Here is a 24,298-nt window from a genome sequence, read left to right as displayed (position 1 = left end):
TCAGGCACAAGGGGGAAAAATAGAAAACAGTAAGAGTAAAAGGCAATTTCTGAAAAAATAGTAAATAGCAAAATGAAATAAAAATCTCTCCCCTAAATCAAGACACTAAAATGAAACCACAACATGACATCAGCAACAAGGTAACCATAGAAAAGATATTAAAAATACAAAATGTTGCTTGATAGAGAAATCGTCTGCATGAGAAAAATCTGTTCCAAACCCACCAGAGATGAGATGTTGACCAAGCCCGTTCAGGGTGGGCATAGAGCGTGCTGGGCCGTTGCCCGTGGACGTGTATCTTGACCCTCTAACCACGGGCCTGTGAGTCCTTTGTCTGCTCCCATGGAGTGAAATAGCCCAGGTGGGAGCAGTTAGTTCTGTCCTCATGCACACTCGAGGCATATTCTGCACATCTGACTTCATGTGTCACCTTTTTCTTCCCAAACCTGAAGTTGTTCCCCATTAACCTATGAGACAGAGGCCATTCGCCTCTAGGTGGCGCATGGAGCCCTCCTAAACATGCCTGCCCCCCTGGTCCTGCCCACCTGCTGATACTGGGCGCTGCCCTTCCGAATGCCCTCTCCACTCAGCTCTTGCTTTCTAGACCCTCTCCAGATAGGGATTGTCCTCTTCCTGATTTCCCAACTTCCACTCGCTGTGACCCGGTTTGGGTTGCCTCCCTTTGATGTCTAACCATTACACTGTTCTTGGATCATTCATCAAACGACCTTAATGACCCCTGCACAGGAAACCATTTTATCTTATCCATCTTCCTCTTCCCACTGGTTTTTTTTTTCTTAGTGACTATATTATAACTAATGGTTCAAAGGAAGAAGGCCTAGGTACTTTATCAAAGAAGTCTATTCACTCTCACAGTGAAACCTCCTCATGGTATTTTTATTAAGTGAGATCTATGGCTTGGAAAGTCCAAAGAGATTTTTTTCCTTTCAAAGTACATCTAATGAAGAAGGAACCAAATCCAGATCCTCAAATTGAAGCTACCTGGGGACTTCTCTTTGATTTCTTAAATAAATTATTTAATTTTCCATAACATGGTTTACAAATAAAAAATATGAAAGTGCTGCTATGACACTAGAGAAGGGTTATCTGCCTGCACCTTGTCCCATGCTCTGTTGTTGGGATCTAAATTTAACTGGTGACTTTTCACTGCTTTTTCATTCGATGCCAGTCCCAGAGCAAGGGCACCATTGGTTTGTACCATACTTTGCACAGCAGGGTTAAAGATCTTTTGCACAACACGGTTAAATTCGTAAAAATACAAATTTCTATCCCAACACAGCAGGCTGTTTAAATTGTAATTTAGACACTGGCTTTGAAGCGGGAAGAGAAGCACCCACCTATTTCTGCCAAACAGTGTCTTTTAAATAAGGACATAGAGCAGCCCCAGCCTGGTGATGGGCATCTTCATCCGACCCCGGAGCCCTTCTCAGGCATCTAGCCATTGGTGCTGTACTAGTAGGTTTAAACATCAAGTTTCCACCGTGAGCTTCAGACTCTGGGTGGGCCTTGTAGCGTCCTTGGGCGTGCTGAATGACTTGGTGTGTGATAACGTTTGCCTGTCCCTCTGAGACAGTGAGGATCTCACGTTTGTCTTCTTTCCGCAGTTCAGTGGGGCCTGCCCACCATCTCTGCGGCTGGTGTCATTGGCATGCTCAGCGCTGTTGTCTCCAGTATCATCGAGTCTATCGGGGACTACTACGCCTGCGCAAGGCTGTCCTGTGCCCCGCCACCACCCATCCATGCAATAAACAGGTGCGTTCCTGAGGACACGAGTAATTCACTGGGCCCACCACCTCACTTAGTTATGCTTTGGTTTGGATAATCTTGGAGAAGAAACCAAGAGTGTCAGCATGGAGGCAGGCAAGAACAGGGTTCTTCCTTGGCTGTTTGTCTTTGGACAAGTCACTGCCCTCATTCTGCCCTCATTTCCTCATTTATAACAATGAGCAGAATTCTCACCCTTTCTTCTTCACAGTGACAATTGCATAATACGTTCTCTGAGGTCATTCTAGACCTTAAATTCACCAAAACAGGCCAGACACCACCATTGTTATTTGCTTGGCTTGGGGTCATGGGTATATGTCCCCTTTATTCCTGTTTTCCTCAACTGTTCTAAAGGGTGGATGCTGTGTCATCTCTTCACATTTACAATTTAAAAAAATATATATTTTTTTTATTGATTTCAGAGAGGAAGGGAGAGAGAGATAGAAACATCAATGATGAGAAAGAATCATTGATAGGCTGCCTCCTGCCTGCCCCCTATTGGGGATGGAGCCCCCAACCCGGGCATGTGCCCTTGACCGGAATCGAACCTGGGACCTTTCAGTTCGCAGGCCGACGCTCTATCCACTGAGCCAGACTGGCTAGGGCAGCATTTCTTATGTTGGTTATGTAAGGGGTTTCAGTCCTGGATTTATGTCTTTCTCCAGTTGAGCTGTTGCATATGATTAAATTACTTGTATGTTGATTCTTTTAAAAGTGTCAATGTTTACGGAATTACAAAGCATGTCTTTCCTGGTGAAACTGTATTAATAGCAGAGGAATCAAATCAGTGGACGACCTATATTTGTCTTTGATCCCAAAAAATGGCTCTATTTTCTGGCTAAAAGCTTTTAATTTGGAATGCTGTTTAAACGCCTGTGTCTAATGGGTGGCTCACAGAGGTGCTTTCAAAGCTGAATGAGCGTGTAGGTCTGGCATGGGGCTTGAGACTGCCTTGTTACCCCTCCCAGGTGTGCAGAGGCTGTAGCTCTGTGGCCCAGACCTTTGGGTCATGGCCACGTAGAGCCTATCTCAGAGTGTTCCCCATTGAATGAATGTTTCTTTTTGCCCCATTCCTTTACATTTTAGGGGGATTTTCGTGGAGGGTCTCTCCTGTGTTCTCGATGGCATATTTGGTACTGGGAATGGCTCTACTTCATCCAGTCCCAACATTGGAGTTTTGGGAATTACTAAGGTACAAACATTTTACTAATTAAATGGTTGGGCCACTAAGCGTTGATCCATTTCATTGACTGGTCTGACCACATGAGTTCCACAGGGAAGGCCTCCAGTTCTGAGATCGTCTCCCCCACCCCCATCTCCTTCTGTTTTTGTTGCTGGGTTTTTGGAATGCTGACTTATTAAACTGTCTTCTTTGAGATTCTGTAGCCAGATAAGAAGAAACCAAATACTGAGTTCGATTAATCTTGACTGTAAATTCAGTTGAGAGGGTGCAGGCCATGCCCAATAAGCACCGTTGGTTTTCCTGTAAGCTGGGGGCCATCACAGAGCTCAGCCTCATGCGTGCAGATGGCTCCACCTGCTGCCGGTTGCTCCTGATGCAGGGCATGTGAGGGCTGCCTGACGGGCACTTCCTCTAGCGCCACCACTGGGTCTGTTGCTGCCAGTGGTGAGAACCAGTGCTGCACAGAGTGTCTCACATGGACAACGAATGGGGCACAAGTCACTCGCTTTTTATTTGTTTATTTTTAAAATATATTTATTGATTTCAGAGATGAAGGGAGACGGGGAGAGAGAGAGAGAAACATCAATGATGAGAGAGAATCATTGATTGGCTGCCTCCTGCATGCCCCACACTGGGGATTAAGCTTAGAACTCGGGCATGTGCCCTGACTGGGAATCAGACTGTGACCTCCTGGTTGATAGGTCGATGCTCAACCACTGAGCCACGCCGGCCAGGCTCACTCGCTCTTTAGCCAGTGTGTGCTGCATGAACCTGTACACATAGAACTAATCTGAAATAACATCAACATAAAATTGTTGTAGACGGAGGGACTCTTAGGGGAAGACAGTTTACTAAGCCAGCTCCCTTTCTGTGCCCCTTCAGAACACGCCAGGAGCGGGGTCACTGTAGGGAATAAGTGGTGCTGCTCACTGAGGTTCCTCCTAAGACAGGACTGAGGTGGTCAGGGGAATAATTCTCTTTATTACCGTTTGAATGGTGCCAGCTTATTCTGAAAGACAACCTGCCAGTGCTTTTCAATGAGCTAAATTGATTTTCCTTCTGAATCCCTTTGAATCACTCACATCAGGCAAAGGCTGCATCCATTCAAGGGCAGTGTCAGCCCTGGAATCGGTTTTCATTGCTTTGTGTAGATGGTACAATCCAGTCATCTGCACAGCTGCCTTGGTGGGGAAAGTGGGACTGGCAACAGACTTCTCTGTGGCCTGAGCCATGTAGCTGATGGGAGGTCCTGTCCAGAGGAAAGGAGGCACGGGTTCTGGGCTGTGGTCTGCCTCTTATCCAGCTGAAGGGCGAGTCACTTTCCTGAGTAGAACTGAGGTCTAAAATCAGACGATTCTAGATCTGCACTGTCTGTGAAAGATTGTGACAGCCACGTCCTGCGTGGCTTGGGTTCAGGACCTGGAGAAGGGCCGCGCACAAGAAGTATGAATTTGGAAATCACAGGGGGCCAGGTGGAGAGTCTTTCTCAAGAGGAGAGGCTTCACTGGTGCCCAGGCCCTCCAGCCTTTTATTCAATTTTAGATACACATCTTGCCCTTAGGCAGGCAATCCATAGCAGACAGACTATCTTAAAGGTCAGTGAATATTAGTAAAGATTTACTTTGAGACCATTAGGTCAGGAAATTGCTTGAGCCACCATTGTCTCGACAGAACAATTGGTGCATAGCTTTAGCCCTTGCCGAAAGGTCCATTAGCCTTCTGGGTTCCTTGTTTGAACTTCCCGGATAGTGTAGACAATGGGTAGCTTCCAGCAACTGTCCAGTATGGTAGTCAGTAGCCACATGTGGCCATTTAAGTGTAAATTAGTTAAAACAAAAGATTTAGTTTCTTGGCCACACTAGCCACATTTCAGGGGCTCAGTGGTCACTTGTGGCCAGTGGCTAATGTAGGACAGCACAGATAGAGAATATTCCCATCAGTGTATAAAGTTCTGTCGAATGGCTCTGGCCTGGGCCCCTGCATCAGAATCGCAGGGCATATAGCAAGAGGGTGATTTGTGGCTCTTCCAGAGCGTCTGCCTCCGTTTCCTGGCAACTCTAATAGTAGCTACTCGTTATCCAGTCATGGATTTCCATGGCCATGGACATTCTAACCTGCTTGATCAGGAGTTGAGGCTGCTTACCTCATTGTGTTCTGAAGTTCTAAGGGGTCAGATTGCACAGGCAGGACTTCTCCGCTGAGTGTGTGCCAATGTCTGTCCCACAGAGAGGGGCAGGCATGGGGGTGGTGGCTGCTTTGGATTTCGGTCCTGGCTCCATCACTTTCCCAATGTGACATCATCTCTCTCAGTCTCCAAGACAGTATGCAAGGCTCTGGAATTAATAACTTGATGTAAAGCTCTTAGCAGAGTCCAGCATGTGGTGGATATACTTACAGTAAGCTATTGATATCGTCTTCATATGATATTGTCGAGTGAACTCAAAACGAGCTGAAGGCTTTGGCTAGAAACAAATGATAAAGATTTATTCAAGGGTCTTAGAGTTTGCAAATTGGGAACACAGCTAAACAAAAACCTAGAAGCATTATGAAGAAGAAAGAACAATTAAGAGTTCTTACAGTAAAAACGATACTCTTGAGAATTATCAGTCCTGCATTCTTAGCCCTAGGATTGGTCCCGGATGGGTATCAGATGTCAGAAGGTCAGAAAGATAGGTGCCAGGAGGTGTGGTTGGGATAATGGATGTCAGGTGGTCTGGATACATGAGTCCTTCAGGGGGTCATCAGGGGGTTACTTGGAGGTCTGGTGTATGTATATCCGGGGATTGACACAGGACTGGAAAGTTCAAAAGTTTAAGCTCCCAGGCTAATTAGAACAAGAATAAGCTCATTTCCTCATGCCTCAACCAGCTTGATTTTAGTAATTTGGCAGCTCGACTATAGTGACTGTATTATTTCTTCATCCTATTCCTCAATATGTAGCTCAAAGTTTATTTCTAGAAACAGAGTGAGCACCATGTCTCCGGTGCTGCATTCCACACTGTGGAAAGCCTTTGGAAAGTCGGAAATGATGGCCCTACAGGCAGAGCTGAAGTTCAGGAAGGAGGTCAGGAGGGAGGTGGGCAGCAGGAAAGTAGACGAAAGGCTCTTTGTCAGCAATGGGAGGCAGGGATTTTTTTTTTTTAAGATTTTTAAATTGAATTTTAGAGCCAGAGAGGAAGGGAGAGGGAGAGAGTAAGAGAAACATTGATGTGAGAGCTTAACATCGATTGGCTTCCTTCTGCACACTCCCTACCTGGTATCGAACCCACAACCTAGGCATATGCCCTGACCAGGAATCAACCGGCAACTGGCAACCTTTCTGTGCACAGAACAAAGCCCAGCCACCTGAGCCAATACTGGCCAGGGTGAGGCAGGGATTTTAGAGCTGTGTTTGGAGCATCTATACTAACAAAAGGGTAGTATGCTAATTAGACCAGACGTATTTCAGACGTCCTTCCAGACAAAGCCGCAGCGGCTGCCTAAGGCTCAGGCAAACCACGGATGACGGCTGCCGCTGCCCAGGGCCAGCCCAAGGCTCAGGGAAGTCGGGGATGGCGACATTCGAATATCCCCCGAGTGGTCCTGGATTGGAGAGGGTGCAGGCCGAGCTGAGGGACATCCCTTCGTGCACGAATTTTGTGCACCGGGTCTCTAGTAAGTATATAATAGGCAGTCAGTTCATATTCGTTAAACACAAGAATGCCTCCATTGCTGCTTTGTATTTTTGTTGTGGTGGTTTGTTTTTTTGTCAGCATCTAAGGCAGATCATCCTTCCATGCATGGTTTTCAGGTAGGTTTTATTGTTTCAGGCATCCCAGAGGCCGGCCTGTCCCTCTTCTTGCACACCTGCAGGGCTGCCTGACCCTGCTGGGAGGTGGTCTTTGCACAGGTTGTTTCTTCTACCTGGTTGATCTTCCTCCAATAAATTCATCCCTCAAGACCATCTCCGGGGATCCCTTTCTGATTCTTCAGTTTTTCCCCACTGGGTTCCCACACAGAGTAACTGCAATAGTACTAGACTTTCATCATAAGCTTGTGATTTATTCATCTTTGTATCTGCCCCCCACCCCCCAGTCTAACAAGTGCTAGTCACATAGTAGGTCCTTAAAATGTTTGCTGAAAAATGAGCCATTTATAAATGAAAGTGTTCCTTATCATGGAATACAGCCAAGCACAGGTCATTTTTACTGGATTCACCAGTTTCCTGACCCTTTTCACTGCTTCCCTGCATTTGGTACTTTGTGGGAGGAGCCGTGGATTGAAATAATCGAGGCTGTGCTCCAGTCTTAGCCGTGATTGGACAGCAATCTGCACCATGAGAGTCCACTCTGACTCTTAGCTGATCCTTGGGTCCCTAGAGAGGCTGTTGGACACTCTGGCCCAGCAACACGCAGCAGAACACTGTGCAGTGGGGGCAGCGTTCTGCATCTGTGGGGTGTGCGGTGGGGGCAGCGTTCTGCACCTGTGCGGTGGGGGCAGCATGATGCACCTGTGGGGCGGGGGCAGCGTTCTGCACCTGTGGAGGGGGGCAGAGTTCGGAACCTGTGGAAGGAAGCAACATTTGGCACCTGTGGGGCGGGGGCAGCGTTCGGCACCTGTGTGGTGGGGGCAGTGTTCGGCATCTGTATGGTCACATGTGGGCTATCAGCCACAGGAGCCTGGGGAGCACTTGAAATGTGATGAGTACAACTGAGGGACTGAATCTTAAATTTCATTTCACCATAACTAACCTAAGTGTAAGTAGCCATTTTCTCACTGTAAGTCATACTTAAAGCCAGTGAACATTCCCCCAAACATTCTGGAACCTCCTATGTATCAGGGTGTCTTCCTGGGAGAGGCAGCACTAAGTAGGAGCCAAAACACAGGGTTCTTGAACCCAGTGCCAGCTCCCCCTCCGCTGCCTGGATGCAGTGGGCTACATGGTAGCTTCTAGAAGGCCGAGATCAAATGTAACAGATAACGATGAGACCACAATGAAATGATAAGTGGTACTGCAAAAGCCCAGGATGCATTGGGGGTTCGGGGGCCCAAGACTTGGAATGGAGGAAGGCTTTGCGGAGAAGGTCACATTTGGGTAGTGTTTTGAAGGATGTGTCTGGGAAACAGCCAGAAGGGGACTGGGGGAAAGGGTGTTCCAGGCAGACAGGCCAGGGTTGGCCTGGTACACCGAGGGGCAGGCAGTAAGCCCCCAGGATGATGGGGCAGGGCCTAGGGGAGGGGAAGGGATCAGGGAGCTTGCCGGTGTGCAAGAGCCTGAGACTTGTGTTTTAATTCATGAGCACCAGAGGACTTGTGCAGAGCACTGACTTCCCAGTGTGTTTGAAAGGTCCCTTTACCACCGGGCAGAGACGGAGGAAAGCCAGAGGCAGCAGGCCCAGTGGGAGGCTATCAAATAGCCTGATGCTTGCTTGCCAGGTGCTGTTCAAACTATTTTATACATCATCTCATTTAACCCTTAAAGCAAACCACAGGTTTAGTTATAGAGATGAGCATCCTGACACCCAAGGAGGTTGAGTAGCTTGCCCGGGTCACGTGGATGGAGGTGGAGTGGAGATGCCAGCCAGGCAGTGAGCCCCGAGAATTCTGCACCTTGTCCTCTAGGCCAGCGGTCACCAACCAGTGGACCACTGGTGGTCCGTTAGGTCTGAAAGGTTGGCGACTGCTGCTCTAGGCTGTGTCACTCTAATGGGGAAGACACCATGAGGAGGTTCCAGAAATATTTGGGGTTTTGTCTTATTCAGGGTACGGGGAAGATGGGGTTGTTGAGGCTGCAGTGCTTTGGTTAACTTGCTGAGTGAAGGGTGATGCTAGAAACCCAAAGGACATGCAGGAGCAGAAGGTAGCTTTTACGTTTTGCATTTGATACTGAAAGTTGGTCCCTGCCAGTGACGACGGGCATTAGAAATGCAGGACCTGAGAGCAGGAGCAGTCCACACCAAGGTGACAGCATCCAGGGCTCAGAGAAGCAAAACTAAGTCCTGCCAGGCCCCTCCCAAGAGTCATGGGAGGAGAAGGGCCAGTGGAACAAGAAAAGGTGGTGGGAATCCTTTTACTCTGGGTGCTCTATAGTAATTTATAGTAATTGTACACGGAGCTCAATCCTCATCATGAAATGAGACTGATCCCTCTTAACTAAATATTTTAAAAATAATGTAGATTTTGAATAAGCGTTTTGTCACATTTGCCCCAGGGGGCTGGTGAAGTCGTGAACTGAACACCTGCCTCTGCCTTTGTCCTGCAGGTCGGCAGCCGCCGGGTGATACAGTACGGGGCCGCCCTCATGCTCGCCTTGGGCATGATCGGCAAGTTCAGCGCCCTCTTCGCCTCCCTTCCGGACCCTGTGCTTGGCGCCCTCTTCTGTACTCTCTTCGGTAAAAGTCCATTTCCTTGATGGTGGGCTGCCCCTCTGAGGCTCCTTTTCTTCGTATTTGCTAATTTTTCAGAGATTATGGTTTTTTGCTAAATCTCTTCAGTAAGATTGGAGGTAGCAATGCATTTCTATTTCATAATACAAAAGGATAGACATATAAAACATAAAAACCTATATCACTCTTTGAGTTGAATTTATGTTGAAGGTACAACCAAAGGGAGAATATTTAGTCTAGGAAAAATACGATGACATAATCTCTTTAATTGGTATTTAATTGGTGATTTAACTTAACCTATCTTACCCTCCAAATGGACTGTTTGAAACAGACCGTTTTTACAGTGGGTCTCTGTGCCATTTAGCTGATGTAGTCAGGGACCCGCTTTGGGTGGGTTTCCCAATTTAATAGGAATGTTTGCATGGAGGTGTCAAGGCGGAACCCATGTCCTTAGTGTCCTGCGTGGTCTGAAAGAAAGTCTTACAGCCTTAGAACAGGGTGATGCTTATGCCTCTGCATGAGCCGAGTGGCCAGCTAGTCACGTCCCCGTCCTGTCCTTGCCTGGTCTTCTGACCTGTTTCTGATGGGACAGAGGAAGGACAATGTAGCGAGTCTGCCTTCAGCAGCTGTGAGTCATCTGTCCCCCATGCTGTATGTAGTGTCAGCTCCTTCGTGTGAGTGACTGGAACTTGTTGTCTGATATTTTCTTTCCAGGAATGATCACAGCCGTTGGACTCTCTAACCTGCAGTTCATTGATTTAAACTCTTCCCGGAACCTCTTTGTGCTTGGATTTTCCATCTTCTTTGGACTCGTCCTTCCAAGTTACCTCAGACAGAACCCTCTTGTCACAGGTAGGAAAAACGGGCCTTGAATCTTGTGGTGGTTTGTGGGGGGCGGGGTTGGTTGGAACCAGAGCCGCCAGTTTTCGAACAGCTCATCACCAGTCAGAGAGGACGTGGGAACTTCAGGATTGTTTTGGTGAATGTTCACCTGTGTGTTTCATTTGAATCTCACTTTGTTGCAGTTTATCTGGAAGCCCTTTGCACTTCCCACATGAGCTGGCGTGTGCATGCAACTAACATGCATGTCAGGGTCTCTCTTTTCACCACCAGGACCCTCTCCTTTGGGAGAATGCCTCTGTGTAAAACCTTAGATTTCTCAGACTAAGGCTATGTTAAAGTTTATAATTTCTTGAAGCTCTATAGACTTTGAAATACTTGTTTTTCTACAGGAATTATAGCTACTTTGAATTCAAGATGAACCTTTCAGACCCTTTCTTTTTTTTTAATTTAATAAATTTTTAATGTTCAGATTATTACAATTGTTCCTCTTTTTCCTCCCATAGCTCCCCTCCACCCGGTTCCCACCCCACCCTCTGCCCTTACCCTCCTCCATTGTCCTTATCCATAGGTATACGATTTTTGTCCAGTCTCTTCCCGCACCCCCCACACCCCTTTCCCCCCGAGAATTGTCAGTCCACTCCCTTTTTATGCCCCTGATTCTATTATATTTACCAGTTTATTCTGTCCATCAGATTTTTTTATTCACTTGATTTTTAGATTCACTTGTTGATAGATATGTATTTGTTGCTCATAATTTTTTTCTTCTTCCTCTTCTTAAAGAATACCTTTCAGCCGAAACCGGTTTGGCTCAGTGGATAGAGCGTCGGCCTGTGGACTGAAGGGTCCCGGGTTCGATTCCGGTCAAGGGCATGTACCTTGGTTGCGGGCACATCCCCAGTAGGGGGTGTGCAGGAGGCAGCTGATCGATGTTTCTCTCTCATCGATGTTTCTAGCTCTCTATCCCTCTCCCTTCCTCTCTGTAAAATATCAATAAAATATATTAAAAAAAAAAAAAAAAAAGAATACCTTTCAGCATTTCATATAATACTGGTTTGGTGGTGATGAACTCCTTTAGCTTTTTCTTATCTGTGAAGCTCTTTATCTGTCCTTCAATTCTGAATGATAGCTTTGCTGGGTGGAATAATCTTGGTTGTAGATTCTTGCTATTCATCACTTTGAATATTTCTTGCCAATCCCGTCTGGCCTGCATAGTTTCTGTTGAGAAATCAGCTGACAATCGTATGGGTGCTCCCTTATAGGTAACTAACTGTTTTTCTCTTGTTGCTTTTAAGATTTTCTCTTTGTCTTTTGCTCTTGGCATTTTAATTATGATGTGTCTTGGTGTGGTCCTCTTTGGATTCCTTTTGTTTGGGGTTCTCTATGCTTCCTGGACTTGTAAATCTATTTCTTTCACCAGGTAGGGGAAGTTTTCTGTCACTATTTCTTCAAATAGGTTTTCAGTATCTTGCTTTCTCTCTTCTTCTGGCACCCCCATAATTCTGATGTTGGTACGCTTGAAGTTGTCCCAGAGGCTCCTTACACTATCTTCATATTTTTGGATTCTTTTTTCTTTTTGCTTTTCCGGTTGAGTGTTTTTGCTTCTTTGTATTTCAAATCTTTGACTTGATTCTTGCGATCCTCTAGTCTGCTGTTGGATCTTTGTATATTATTTTTTATTTCAGTCAGTGTATGCTTAATTTCTAGTTGGTCCTTTTCCATATCCTCGAGGGTCTCGCTAAATTTATCGGCCTTTTCTAGAATATTCTTGAAAAACCTTATAACCGTGGTTTTGAACTCTATATCCAGTCGTTTGCTTTCCTCCATTTCTTTCATTTGTGATCTGTTTCTTTGTCTCCGCATTTTGGCTGCTTCCCTGAGTTGGTAGAGTGGCTTTGTGTGCTAGGTGTCCTATAGGGCCCAGTGGCTTAGCCTCCCCAGTTACCTGAGGTGGACACTCTTGGTGCACCCCTTTGTGGGCTGTGTGCACAGTCTTGTTGTAGTTAAGCTTTGATTATTGTTGGTATCACTGGGAGGAATTGACCTCCAGGCCAATTGGCTGTGAGGATCAGCTGTGTCTACGCTGGGAGAACTTCTGTGCTGGAGACACCCTTATGAGACAAGATTTGCAAAAGCCTCTGTGCTCAGCTTGGATGGGGCGGAGTCTCAGAGCAGAGCAGACAGCATTGGTTTCCCGTCAGCCCTGCCCTAATAGGCCCCTGTGTCTCAGTTTCCCGTGGTAATCACTGAAAGCACCTCTGAGAGAAAGCCACCCTCGAGTTCTGCCTGCTGCCAGACAGTCCAGTTTCTCCCCGAATGAGTCTGGGTCCCCAGAGGCTCGCCCAGAACTGGAGTTCAGTGCAGTCGGGAGCTTTTGTCTCTCTCCCGCTTGAGAAAACCAGCCATGTACTCAGTTGCCCGCCCTGTCCTCGCGCGCGCCTAGCCTCGATACCTCTGCCTTCCGCAGTTCCTCTGAGTCTCTGTGTTTTTCTCTTTCCTGACAGTCCAGTTTCACCCCATATGTGTCTGGGTCCCCAGAGTCTTGCCTGGAACTGGAGTTCAGCGCAGTCGGGAGCTTTTGTCTCCCTTCCGCTTGAGAAAGCCAGCCGCGTACTCAGTTGCCAGTCCTCTCTGCACGTGCGTCTCAGTACCTCTGCCTCCTGCAGCTCCTCTGAGTCTCAGTGTGCTTTTCTCTTTCCTTCTAGTTGTAGAATTTCCACTCAGCCAGCCTTCCTGTGGTTCTGGATGATGTCCATTTTGTCTTTTAGTTGTAGTTTTGAAATTGTTGTGCGAGGTAGCAGTTTAGGTGTTTACCTATGCCGCCATCTTGGTTTCTCCAGACCCTTTCTTTTCATTTTAATTCCCCAATGTCATGGGGAATGAGTAAAGGGGAACCATCTTAAGAAATAGCTGTTGCTGCCAACATTTTATGGAGAATTGGGGACCATTTTATATATGTGTACATACTTACATTTTCTGAGGTGAAATTCACGTAACATAAAATTGACCATTTTAAAGTGAATGGTTCAGTGGCATATTCGTACATTCACAATGTTGTATAACCACCAACTCATACCTCGTTTTTAAAACGATCTCATCATCCAAAAATAAAGACCATTAAGAAGTTAATCCCTGCCTTCCCTCTTCTCCCAGCCCCTGGCAGCCAGCAACCTGCTTTCTGTTTCTGTGGGTTTACCTCTTCTTACATTTCATATAAATGGAATTCTGTGAGGTGGGCCTGGCTTCTTCCCCTTAGCATGTTTTCGAGATTGATCCATGTTCTAGCATGTATAAGTATTTCATTCATTTCACGGCTAAATAATATGCCACTGTATGTATATACCATAATTTGTTTATCCATTTATTCATTGATGGACATATGGGTTGTTTCTACCTTCTGACTGTTGTGACTAGTGCTATTATGAAATTTGATATTCAGTCCAATCAATTTTTTAAAATTTTTATTTTTCAATTATAGTTTATATTCGATACAATCAGTGCTCATTTTGGTAGTTATGTTCTGTGAGCATGGAATTAGCAAATCCTGGCCCATTGCTGCCAGGGGGAGGCTGCCGACAGCACTGTAACTGATGCCTGAATGAAGTTCATCTAAGTCGTGTTTCTCCATGAGGCACCTCATGGCCCTCTTGCAGTTAGGACACTAGACAGCACTTCAGCACAACACTTGGGGACCATTTTAATCCGCAGAATCAACAACGAAAAACACAGAAATGTGAAGCGAGTGGTACTGAATAGACTGCTGAAAGGACATGTGTTTACAGGACGAGCTGAAACAGAAGGCAGAGTGTCACCTTGTTTGACCCCAGCGGGGAACGTGTGTTGGGCAACTCAGGTTTTTCACTGCCCTGTGCGTGTCCATAGATGACTGAATGTACCACTAGCATAAATCTTGGGCTTACAAATACATTGTAGTGTGTAGGCAAATTTACAGGTACAGAATTGTCCAGTAATGAGGATAGACTGTATTGTTTTGAGTATCTGTTTTCAATTCTTTGGGTATACACCTAGGAGTAGAAGTGCTGGCTCATACGTTTTAAATAGAGAAAGTATGTAACTTCTAATAGCAAGGAGATTCTTGCCGCTTGTGATATTTTTACATATCACATTCATGTAAGGACATTTTTATAAGTCCATTTGTTCCTAATTAAAAGCTAAGCATAAATTAGTAACTGAGGATTCTGAAAACCTTTGTTTGATTGCAGATACCACAAATATTTTTGTTGTCTTGTTATTCACTTTGTAATTTTTTCAGCCTTACACCGCCTTCTTTATATTGATTTCTTTTTTTAAATCTGTAAACAACACCCCCCAATGGCTTCACATTTCATTCTAGGGTGACTTCACTGTATTAGGTTAAGGATTTCCCTCTGGTTATTATTGGAGGTATTCAGAGTAGTTTAAAACATTACTACACATGAACACGAGGGATGTACACTTCGTGCACTGCATTGACTGGGGCCAGGGGCAGGCGCGTCCTGGCTGACAGTGACCCCACCGCTGTGTTCTTTTTCTAGGGATATCGGGCATTGATCAAGTGCTGAACGTTCTCCTCACAACGGCTATGTTTGTAGGAGGCTGTGTGGCTTTTATTTTGGATAACACCATCCCAGGTATGTGGTATATGTCAAACATGCTTATTACTTATGTGAATTACTTTTTTGCTAAATAAATATAGGAAGCAGGAAGAGTGAGACAGTTCAAAGCCATCACTGGTCAAAACTATATCTTTTCTTAAGTGGTTAAGATGACACTTCCAGCCTTCTTTTATGAAATCAGTTTTTTGCTAATAAACTTATTGAGCTGTTTTCCTCCTTGCTGAGCTACGTTTTAGAGAAATTCCTTGCATGGGGTGAAATGGCAGTGGGCTGCCCTCCCTGCACAGCCTTGCTCAGCACACTGCAGTTTGATTTAATTGACAACAGCCTCTGGCACTTCTCCTGCTTGGGGAGCCTGTCCTTTAAATGAGTCCAAGTCCTTCCCAAGGCAGGTGCCAGCCAACTAAGACCAAATGCCACGAGTACAGTGGGCACAGGCTGCTGTCAGGATCAGCGAGGGGCACAGGTTGGGAGGTCTTCAACACCCATAATCCTTGTTTCTCAGCTGGGAGATGCCAAGTATTGGGTGGTGGACTAGGATGTGACTTTGTGGCCCTCCAAGCTTCCTACAGAGGCTGCTCTGTACTGTTGTAAATGCCACAGACACACCTGTAGATTTACCTGCCATCAAGGAAGGGTAATGTTTATTTTTGAGCTTTAAGGTCTTGTTGAGATATCTGCCTCCCCTCCCCACAAAGCCTCAATCAAGAGGATGCTGCAGGAACTAGGATGAACACATACACGAATAGGTGGAAGGTGTTAGATTTATGAGGGTCAATAACTGACACCCTCTTTCTCTCCTAAGTCAGAACTAATTGAGGGAGAGACATATGAGTCAGAGATGGAAGTTAAAGTCAATTTTGTTACTGAAACACCAACGGGGTGGAGACATAGCTTAGATGTAGGAAAATAATGAGGACTCTAAATATGGCACCATAGACTCGAGCTCATCACCCAGGCTCGGGCACAGCCGTGTATTGTTACGTGGCCTGTTGCAGCTGAGGGCAGGCAGCAGTGCTCCTCTGCACCAGGCTCATCTGTCAGAGCCCAGCGTGGCCCAGAGTGTTAACCAGTGGAAGTGCATCCTCACAGGAGCACGACAAGTGGGGCGTAGCCGAGTGCAGCACACACAGACACTCTAAAATAGAGGGAAGCCGTACAAAACTCAGAATGTCTGGGTTGGGGGGTTGCCACGACCAATGGATGAAGGCATTGTGTATAACAAGTACTCGGGGTCCCATTTTGCAAGATCAGATTTGCATTTTAGAGAGAGGTTTTTGTTGTTTTTTTTGCAGTGTTTGAGAGCAGATTTGGGGGAGGGGGTGGGGACTCTGAAGACTGGACAGCCAGTTAGACTGACAAAATGACCCTGGAAAGCAATGACACGGCCTGGGCCAGACTTCCACAGTAAAAATAGCAGTAAGAACATGCATCATGTGGAAGGACAGGGGTGAGGTAAAGGCCTTGAACATGGAGCACAGGGAGCAGGATGGATTAGCAATTCTTAGATTTCTAGTTTGGGCCCTTGGATAGCCAAGTGCCATCAAGGGTGCTTTGCTGTCATCCTGCAGGTTCGATCTGTGGGACAGCATGTTGGATTCTCCGTTCCTGGAAGAACTGCTAAACTAAACACTCCATTGCTTTGTTTTGATGTGTGTGTCCCATAGGTACTCCAGAGGAAAGAGGAATTCGGAAATGGAAGAAGGGCGTGGGCAAAGGGAGCAAGTCGCTTGATGGCATGGAGTCCTATGATTTGCCATTCGGCATGAACATTATTAAAAAATACAAATGCTTCAGCTACTTACCCATCAGCCCAACCTTTGTGGGCTACACGTGGAAAGGCCTCGGGAAGAGTGCTAACAGCCGGAGTCCGGACAAGGACTTGCAGGCCACGGTATAGCCGTAGCTTGCCCTGTGGCCTGGCCGCAGTGAGGCATGATCTGTAGTTTCTCGCTGAGTAACAAGCAGTAACATATGTTTGTGTATCTGCATTTACATTCTGTACCCCAGAGCTAAGACAGATTGCAAGTAGCTTTTTTTGTTGTGAGTGGTGATCGTGTCTAATATAGTGTCTCACCTCTCTCCTTATTTAAGCCCCAACCCCTTGCCCTTGAGAATGTCCACTGCTGGCTGTGGTCACTGAACTTGAAATTCCTGTCCTCCGGTGGGAGTAGATGTTTGAAATTCACAGCAATTCCTTGTTTTCAGCCCCCCTTCCACCGCCCATGCTAGCTTTTTTACTGGCCGCCTCCAGGGCAGGGGTGGGGAACATCTGGCCCTGCCAAGGCAACCTCAGGCAGAACTCAAAAGTCAATAAATCTTGGCGCTTTTTTCATAGCAACATAAATTTTATTAAGTGAATGATGTTACAAATGTCCAAATAACCCTTGGCAGAGAAAAGGTTCCCACCCCTGGTCTAGGGGCTTTCTGTCCTGGAAGCACCTGGACCTGCGTGGTTTGTTGGGAGGTTGGTTGGTTTTTATTTGACCTCCACCTGAACCACAGAGCCCTCCTGTGGTGAGAGGGCACCAGTATCCTCGCATTGTCACAGCTGGTCAGATGTGATTCTACGTTCCCTGCTCCTCCTGTGGGAAATAGCAACATGTTGTTGTACAGACCTCTGCCCCATCTGCTTGGTTAAGGTCTGTACACATAGTATTAGCATGGAAATGTGTTTTGGGGGACTGTGGGGAAAGGAAGGTACCTTGAAATCAGTATCTGATTCTCAGCTGCTCTATCTCGGTGCCACCCTGGCCCAGGCTGGGCCAGCACGTTTCACACTGGCCTCTCTCTCTTCACTAGTAGCTGAGACACTCTATCGGGCGCTTCTCACTCCTGGTGGTGCAACAGGAGTGGAGTGCCACACGGGGGCACCAGCCAGACGTTTATGGGTGTCTTGGCTCTGCTGTCATGTGGATGTCAGTTACTGTCACATGTGTCTATAAATACAAGATTTTATTCCTGTTTAATATTAATGACTGTAGCAGATTTTTGAAATCAGTGTTTTTCCACGTGACCCTTTTACCTTGCATCCTTATTACTGTGCCCCTCCCACTTCTCCCATTAAAGAAAGAACCAGCATTTGTAAAGCTGTGGACGCCATCAGGGAAGCTGTTGTCATGGCTTTTGCAGGCCAGTAACCATTTTGTGGTTGTATTGCTTGATACCATGGAAGTGTAAATACTGTAATGCCTAATCTATTTATCAAAACTAACTACTGGATCAGAGCCCAGAAACCACGGCTTACCTTATACGTGAATTTGTCTTGTGAAGAAGGGAAGCCAGGGCAGGTACCAAACAGCTGCCATGTCGAATGGTGGGCGTGCTGGTACACCCTCCGCTGTGGTTCTGTTGCAAGTCGTTTCTCGCTGTTAAGACATAGGGGACTTCCTGTGGGTTGCCATGTGGCATGTCCACTGGGTCTTGATTTGGCAGAGGGGAAGGTTAGGTCCCTGGACAAGTGCTGCCATTCTTGTTTACGTTCCTGCAGAAGGTGGTGGTGAGAAAGGCAGCATGCAGGTCCCCTCTGTTGAGTTCTAATAAATTAACACTAAATTCTTTTTTGGGGGGAGGGGAAAGAAACTTCTTGAATTTGGTTTGAGGTTTTTCAGCCAGAAAATTCTGAGACATAACGTAGTGAGCTCACTTCATGAGGTCATGCTTCTCTTCCTAAGTATTCATTGACCTGGCTGAGGCTTGAATGCAGTGGGCGTTGCTGTTTCCAACAGCGGGCCATGGGTCTGGGTCTCAGCACTGTTGTGTCCATCTCGTGCACTTCCTGTCCCATGGCTGCCTCTGTGTCACCTCCTTGACTCCTGGGAAGTTGAGGGCTTCAAGCCTTGTTCTAGCAAGAACTCTCTTCGGAGCCACTTCATTGTTTTGCCAAGACCTTATTGCAGATTAAGTAAAGAACTTAGACTATAAATTACATTTAATTTTGTATGTTACTTTTCTTTGACGTGTATTTGATGCCTAGTTTATTTTGAAGCACATCCCTTAACCATTTCCATCCCTTTAACTTGGTATGCCCTCCAGGCTGACAGTCCTCTGACACTGAGTTGCTCTCTGTTCCTTCTATTTGTATTTCTGCTCAGCATCTAAATTTCTCAGCTTTGAAAAATGGGGAAAACTGTTACACCTCCCAAAGATTTGCAGTATTCTAGCTCTATAGGTGAGCAGAAGAACCAAATACCCAAATAAAAGCATCTGGGCCTTCAGTAATTCAGAAACAAACAAGTTCCTTTCAACATAACTTGACCGGGCTTGTCCAGAAACCCACTCCCTTTTGAAACCCCTCCTTGGATCCGTTTCAAATCTGCAAGCATTCCTATGTGCAGGGGTGTATGCAAGCATTCCTATGTGCAGGGGTGTATGCAAGCATTCCTATGTGCAGGGAAGCCCTGTACCCATACCGCCTTTTGCAAAGAGGGGTTTTGCCCTTCTTGTTCCATTGTCCAAGGGAGGGAGTTGAGCCTCAGGATAAATCTTGCACAAGCAGCACACACCAACCATTTTAGGAAGTGATCCTTCTGCTAGCAAATGTGCAACAGAATGAGTTTAATGGAGAAAAGTGTGTTCATCTGCTGCCTGGGTTTGAAGATACCACCTGTAGGGAGGTTTGCAGGGACACGGTGGCCATGCATGATCTGTCCCTGTGAACTCACTTATGTAAGTGTCCTTGAGCAAGGCATTCGCTTCCAGTTTCCACAGTGACCACCTGCCCACCATCTTCACATGTATGTGAACCATTTTGATATAGAAAATAAATGGAAAGTATTTATAAGGATAGTAGATGCTGCCGTATCCCAGTGGGGGTGGGTCATGGGCCCCACCACCGGTTTTGATAAAATACCTAACATGGTTCACAGAGTAATTGGGAAATAGCTCCAGTCTTTGTAAGCAATTTTCATTCTCATTCTCACTAGGGGATTAAACACAGACTCATTAGTATCAAATCTTTCTTAAGAGGGCGTCAAATGTTAACTTTTAGTGAGTTTGTTGTGATTGATCAAAGTAAGAGAAGTGGCTTAACCAGGTCAGCCGCAATGAAGCATCATGGGTCCTGATGGTTTCCCGTTTTCCTGGTAACAAATTCACACACAGGATTTGCTTTATACTGTAGAACACTGACTTTCATGATGATAACTTGGTTTATGCATGAATATTGCAGTATTTCCATATAGTAAAATAACATTTCTGCCCAGGATAATAGTTACAGTTTTCCAGGGAGGGAATGATATAATTTTCATGACAATGTCATGTGATGATAGAATTTCTCCATTGATGAATCTCTAGTATGTGTGTATACTTTATTTACCCATGCGTATATTTTATGACCGTCAGCTAAGTTGTTATTACTTTAATTCATGTCCCTGCTGAAATACTGGTACTAGCAACCTAGACTTGAAGTTGGCGACTATAATCTTCCTTAATATTGATGCCGCTAAGAGTGACCAGGCCAGGTAGAAGGTGAAAAAGGAGCTGTGGCGGGAACCTTGTTCCAGAACCTGTCTGGTGCGAGGAGAGGCAGCATTCTGAGGCCACTGTGCTTGGGGTGTGCACTTGGCTGCCGACACCAGGCCTGGCATGGCTGTCACTGGATGCCTGGTGTGCACCCAGCCATGCCTCCTGGACACTGTGGTTGTGCGAACGAGCCTGAGCATTGGCAGTTCTCCGGGGAGCCGCCCTCTGGGTTTTCACCTGCTACATGTGTTGTGCTCTGTCCACTTATGACCTGAACACGGAGAACAGGACATCCCCCCCGCCCGACCTGCAGTCACCACCCGACAGTGCAAAAAGACCGCGCGTTCTGCCAACGTTTCCGCCCATGGACCCAGAAAGCACGTCCTTTTCAGCAGCCTCACACACATTCCTGTTCTTCTAGGTTGTTCTTGACTGTGCCTCGTCATCACTCTGCATAAGTAACTCCCAGCGTCTTTAGAATTGTGTGTGTTTTCTGGCATTTAGGACACCCTCACCAGCCTGGTCATGTTACTGACAGTTCAAGTTAATACCCTCTTTCGTTCGTTTGTAACAACCTTCGTTTGATACGTTAATAAATTTCTGACTGTTCTTAACACAGTGAGGATGCCTATATTTTCCTTGAGTTTTTGTGGCTGACTTTGGCTATGTACCTTTTGGGGATTTTGTTCGTTTTTTTATTTTGCATACCGAGGGTATTTAGGGTGGGGTTGTTTTTCAGGTGTGTAATTCTTTTACGGAGTTTTTAAAAAGAATTTTCATATTGTTTTTCTAACATGGCTTCATTAAACGTTTAAGTATTTTAAAAATATGTAATATTTGGACCAGATGTTGTGAATAATAGTAGAGATAAAGCTATTTTATTCTGTATTTTTAAAACTGTTCCGTACAAATAAAAGCTCTCCTGGGCACAGCTCTGCTGTTCACACGCCTCCTCCTTTGGTCTTTAAGACAGTGGTGAGTGCATGGAAATCGGCTGATGAAAAGTTCAGTTCATCAAGTTCACAGACATTGTTGGGTGCCTGGGAGATGCCTGGAGAACCACAGTGGCTCCTTGGGAGGATGCCTGAGGGGCACGGAGACCCGAGGATCGCTGATGCTGGACTTTGGGAGTGAAATTGAGTCTCTTATTAAGGCAGCACCATTTGGAGATTGGGGATCGTTTAGGGGCTGGTGATCAGAAAGCCTGTCTGTCCACACGGTGGAGTCAAAGGCTCTGAGAGCAGCCTCGGCCGAGTCCGGTGCACCGAGTACACAGGCAAGCAATGTTGAGGTCCAAGCCTCAGAGAGCCGGTGCGGGCCGGCATGGGGTGTTGCCCCCACCGCCATGAGGGGTGAAGATGAGTCCAGAGGTGCTTCAGTGTCGTTAGAGAAGATGGAGAGCTCCCATTCCCATCCCACCCCTGATTCGTCTCTGGCAGTTTGGACCATGAGTGGCCACCACAGCTACCATATTCCCAATATCCTGACCTGTGAGCCGTTGCTAGACAACCAACCACAAGGTGAAATTTTTATGTGTGTGAAAATAGTCAAGTATTTTTAAAAATAAAAAGAATACCCATGTTCTCATGCCCAGCTGGGACAACAGCACATTACCAATACTTCAGACCCCCTCTCCCCAATCCCGAGGACCTCTCTCCTGTTGCATCCCCATCCTCATCCCCCACAAAGAGAGAGCCACTACCTGGATTTTGGGTTCATCTTTTCCTTGCTTTTCTTCACAATTTTGCCATATACAGGAGTTGGCAAAAGTAGATTTACAGTTGTTTATAGGGAAAAATATGTAATACAAGAATAATACAAAATGAACTTCCATGCACTCACCACTGTAAACCTACTTTTGCCCACCCTTGAATACATATTCCTAAACAATTTACTGTTTTGTTTTAGTTTTGCATGTTTCTGAACGTTATGGAAAAGGCATGATACATTGTATGTATCGTCACATTCCACCCGCTATTGTGAGGTTCATGTTGCGACATACCTAGAATGTAGTTCATCCACCTTCCCTGCTAGGTAGTGAAATGTAAGATAAAGAAAATGAAGATCATTCTGAAAGCTCCCAGAGAGACTGAGCAGAGGGCAGGCCTGAAAAGCCGGGACCAGTGGGTGTCAGGGTCTCCGCCAGCCGCCCTGTCTGTGGAGCTACGTGTTTGAGGACTGCAGAAACTGAACTTACAACTTAGAATGTTACGTCTAGCCACTCAAAGGCCCCCCATTCACATACTTTGGATGAAGAACTTAAAAAAGGAGAAACCTGGGTAGTCATAGGAGATACTGAGGAAAGGTGAACAAGGAATATCTTGCTAAACCTGGTATCTTGGGCCGTTCTGTTGCTATCCCAGAAAACCATAGACTGGGTATCTTAGAAACAAACATTTCTCGCAGTTTTGGAGGCTGGAAATCCAGGCATCCACAGATTTGGTGTCTAGTGAGGGCCTGCTTCCTGGTTCTTGACGGCCATCTTCTCGCAGTATCTTCACCTGGTGGCAGGGGTCAAGGGCCCCCTCTTTGGGGCCTCTCTTAACGACTAAACCCATTGAAGAGGTCTCTGACCTCATGACAAAATCGCCTCCCAGAGTCTCCCCCTCCAGATTCCATCACACTAGGCATTAGGTTTCTACATCGGAGTCCTGGGGTACATGGTCAATAGCACCTGATCATAAAAAAGGGAGGCCAAAGATAAGAAAAAAGTCCATAATGATCTCAAATTACAATCCAAGGCCATATCACCTTGGCAGTGGGGAAAGAGGAGATTTCCAGAGATGAGAGAAACAGGCCCAAGTGTACCAATAGCTAAAAGGACCAAACTTGCCAATTAAAAGGTAGATTGTTAGACCAGATGGCAGAACAAAATCCTGATACATGCTGTTTACAACACTGATGTTAGAAAGTGTGGCCGTAATTGTTGAAGGCTGCAGCAGGGTATGTTCAGAAGTTAATAGTGTTTCAGAAACTTTATAAAAGTTTCTAAGCAATTTGACAGTTATTCTATGTGTTTAATATTAAAATATATGGCTTATACTTTAATTTTAATAAACTTCCAGAACTTTATTAATATACTAGAGGCCTGGTGCACTAAATTCGTGCACTTGGGGGGATCCCTCAGCCCTGGCCTGTGTCCTCTTGCAATCTGGGACCCTTTGGGGGATGTTGGATGTCCGTTTCAGCCTGATCCCTGAGGGATGTAGCAGTGCGCGAAGCGGTAGGTGGCCAGAGAGGAGCCTAAGACAGGACTGGCTCCACTGTGCACCCTGACCCCACTGCGCCTGCGGTGCCGCTGCTTGGTAGCGCTGCCGTGGAGGCAAGAGAGGCTCGCGCCACCACAGCAGCACTTGCCAGCCGTGAGCCCGGCTTCTGGCTGAGTGGTGCTCCCCTGTTGGAGTGCACTGACCACCAGGGGGCAGCTCCTGCATTAAGCGTCTGGCCCCTGGTGGTCAGTGCATGTCAAACCGACCAGTTGTTCCATCATTCAGTTGATTTGCATATTAACCTTTTATTATATAGGATTATATATATAAAAGCCTAAGTGACCGGCCAGTAGCTATGACGTGCACCACCAGGGGGCAGATGCTCAACGCAGGAGTGGAAACCACAGGCATGGAAACATGGAACAGACTGATGAATCTCAGAGGGAAGGGGGGAGGGCAGGAAGAGATTAACCAAAGATCTTATATGCATACTAGAGGCCTGGTGCACGGATTCACACACCAGTGGGGTCCTTCGGCCTGGCCTGCAGGGATCGGGCTGAAACCAAGTCTCCAACATCCCCCAAGGGGTCCTGGATTGTGAGAGTGTGCAGGCCGGGCTGAGGGACCTGCACAAATCTGTGCACCAGGCCTCTAGATTAAAAAATAATGTTTTATAAAACTCTAAGAGCCTATCATGGATTGGGAAAAACAAAAACAATTGATCCTTCACCACAGATGTGTTTTGTAGCACTGGCTCACGTGAGGATGGGTAAAACAAAGTGAAAGGTTGGGGAAATCACATGGGGCAAATACTATTATCTTCAGACAAAATATATC

The 24,298-nt window shown here is 46.2% G+C and overlaps 1 protein-coding gene across 4 annotated transcripts in view; it reads left to right on the top strand.

The window, feature by feature from the left end:
• The window catches only part of SLC23A2 (solute carrier family 23 member 2), a 134,440-nt gene extending 113,246 nt beyond the window's left edge, over nt 1-21,194 (top strand). For all 4 annotated transcript variants that reach the window (XR_013961538.1, XM_080686436.1, XM_080686438.1 and 1 more), the window contains 6 exons: nt 1,626-1,773; nt 2,872-2,977; nt 9,210-9,339; nt 10,048-10,185; nt 14,709-14,804; nt 16,457-21,194. Coding sequence is in view for 3 of the 4 variants with exons in the window: in XM_080686436.1 (XP_080542562.1) it covers nt 1,626-1,773; nt 2,872-2,977; nt 9,210-9,339; nt 10,048-10,185; nt 14,709-14,804; nt 16,457-16,689 (851 nt within the window). In the remaining variant the exon portion in view is untranslated. The remainder of the gene's footprint in view (nt 1-1,625; nt 1,774-2,871; nt 2,978-9,209; nt 9,340-10,047; nt 10,186-14,708; nt 14,805-16,456) is intronic.
• The last annotated feature ends 3,104 nt before the right edge of the window (nt 21,195-24,298 follow it).

The sequence above is a fragment of the Plecotus auritus genome (genome assembly GCF_963455305.1).
Source record: "Plecotus auritus genome assembly, chromosome: 8".
In the NCBI taxonomy this organism is placed as follows: domain Eukaryota; kingdom Metazoa; phylum Chordata; class Mammalia; order Chiroptera; family Vespertilionidae; genus Plecotus; species Plecotus auritus.
This window is presented reverse-complemented; position numbering and strand designations above follow the sequence as displayed.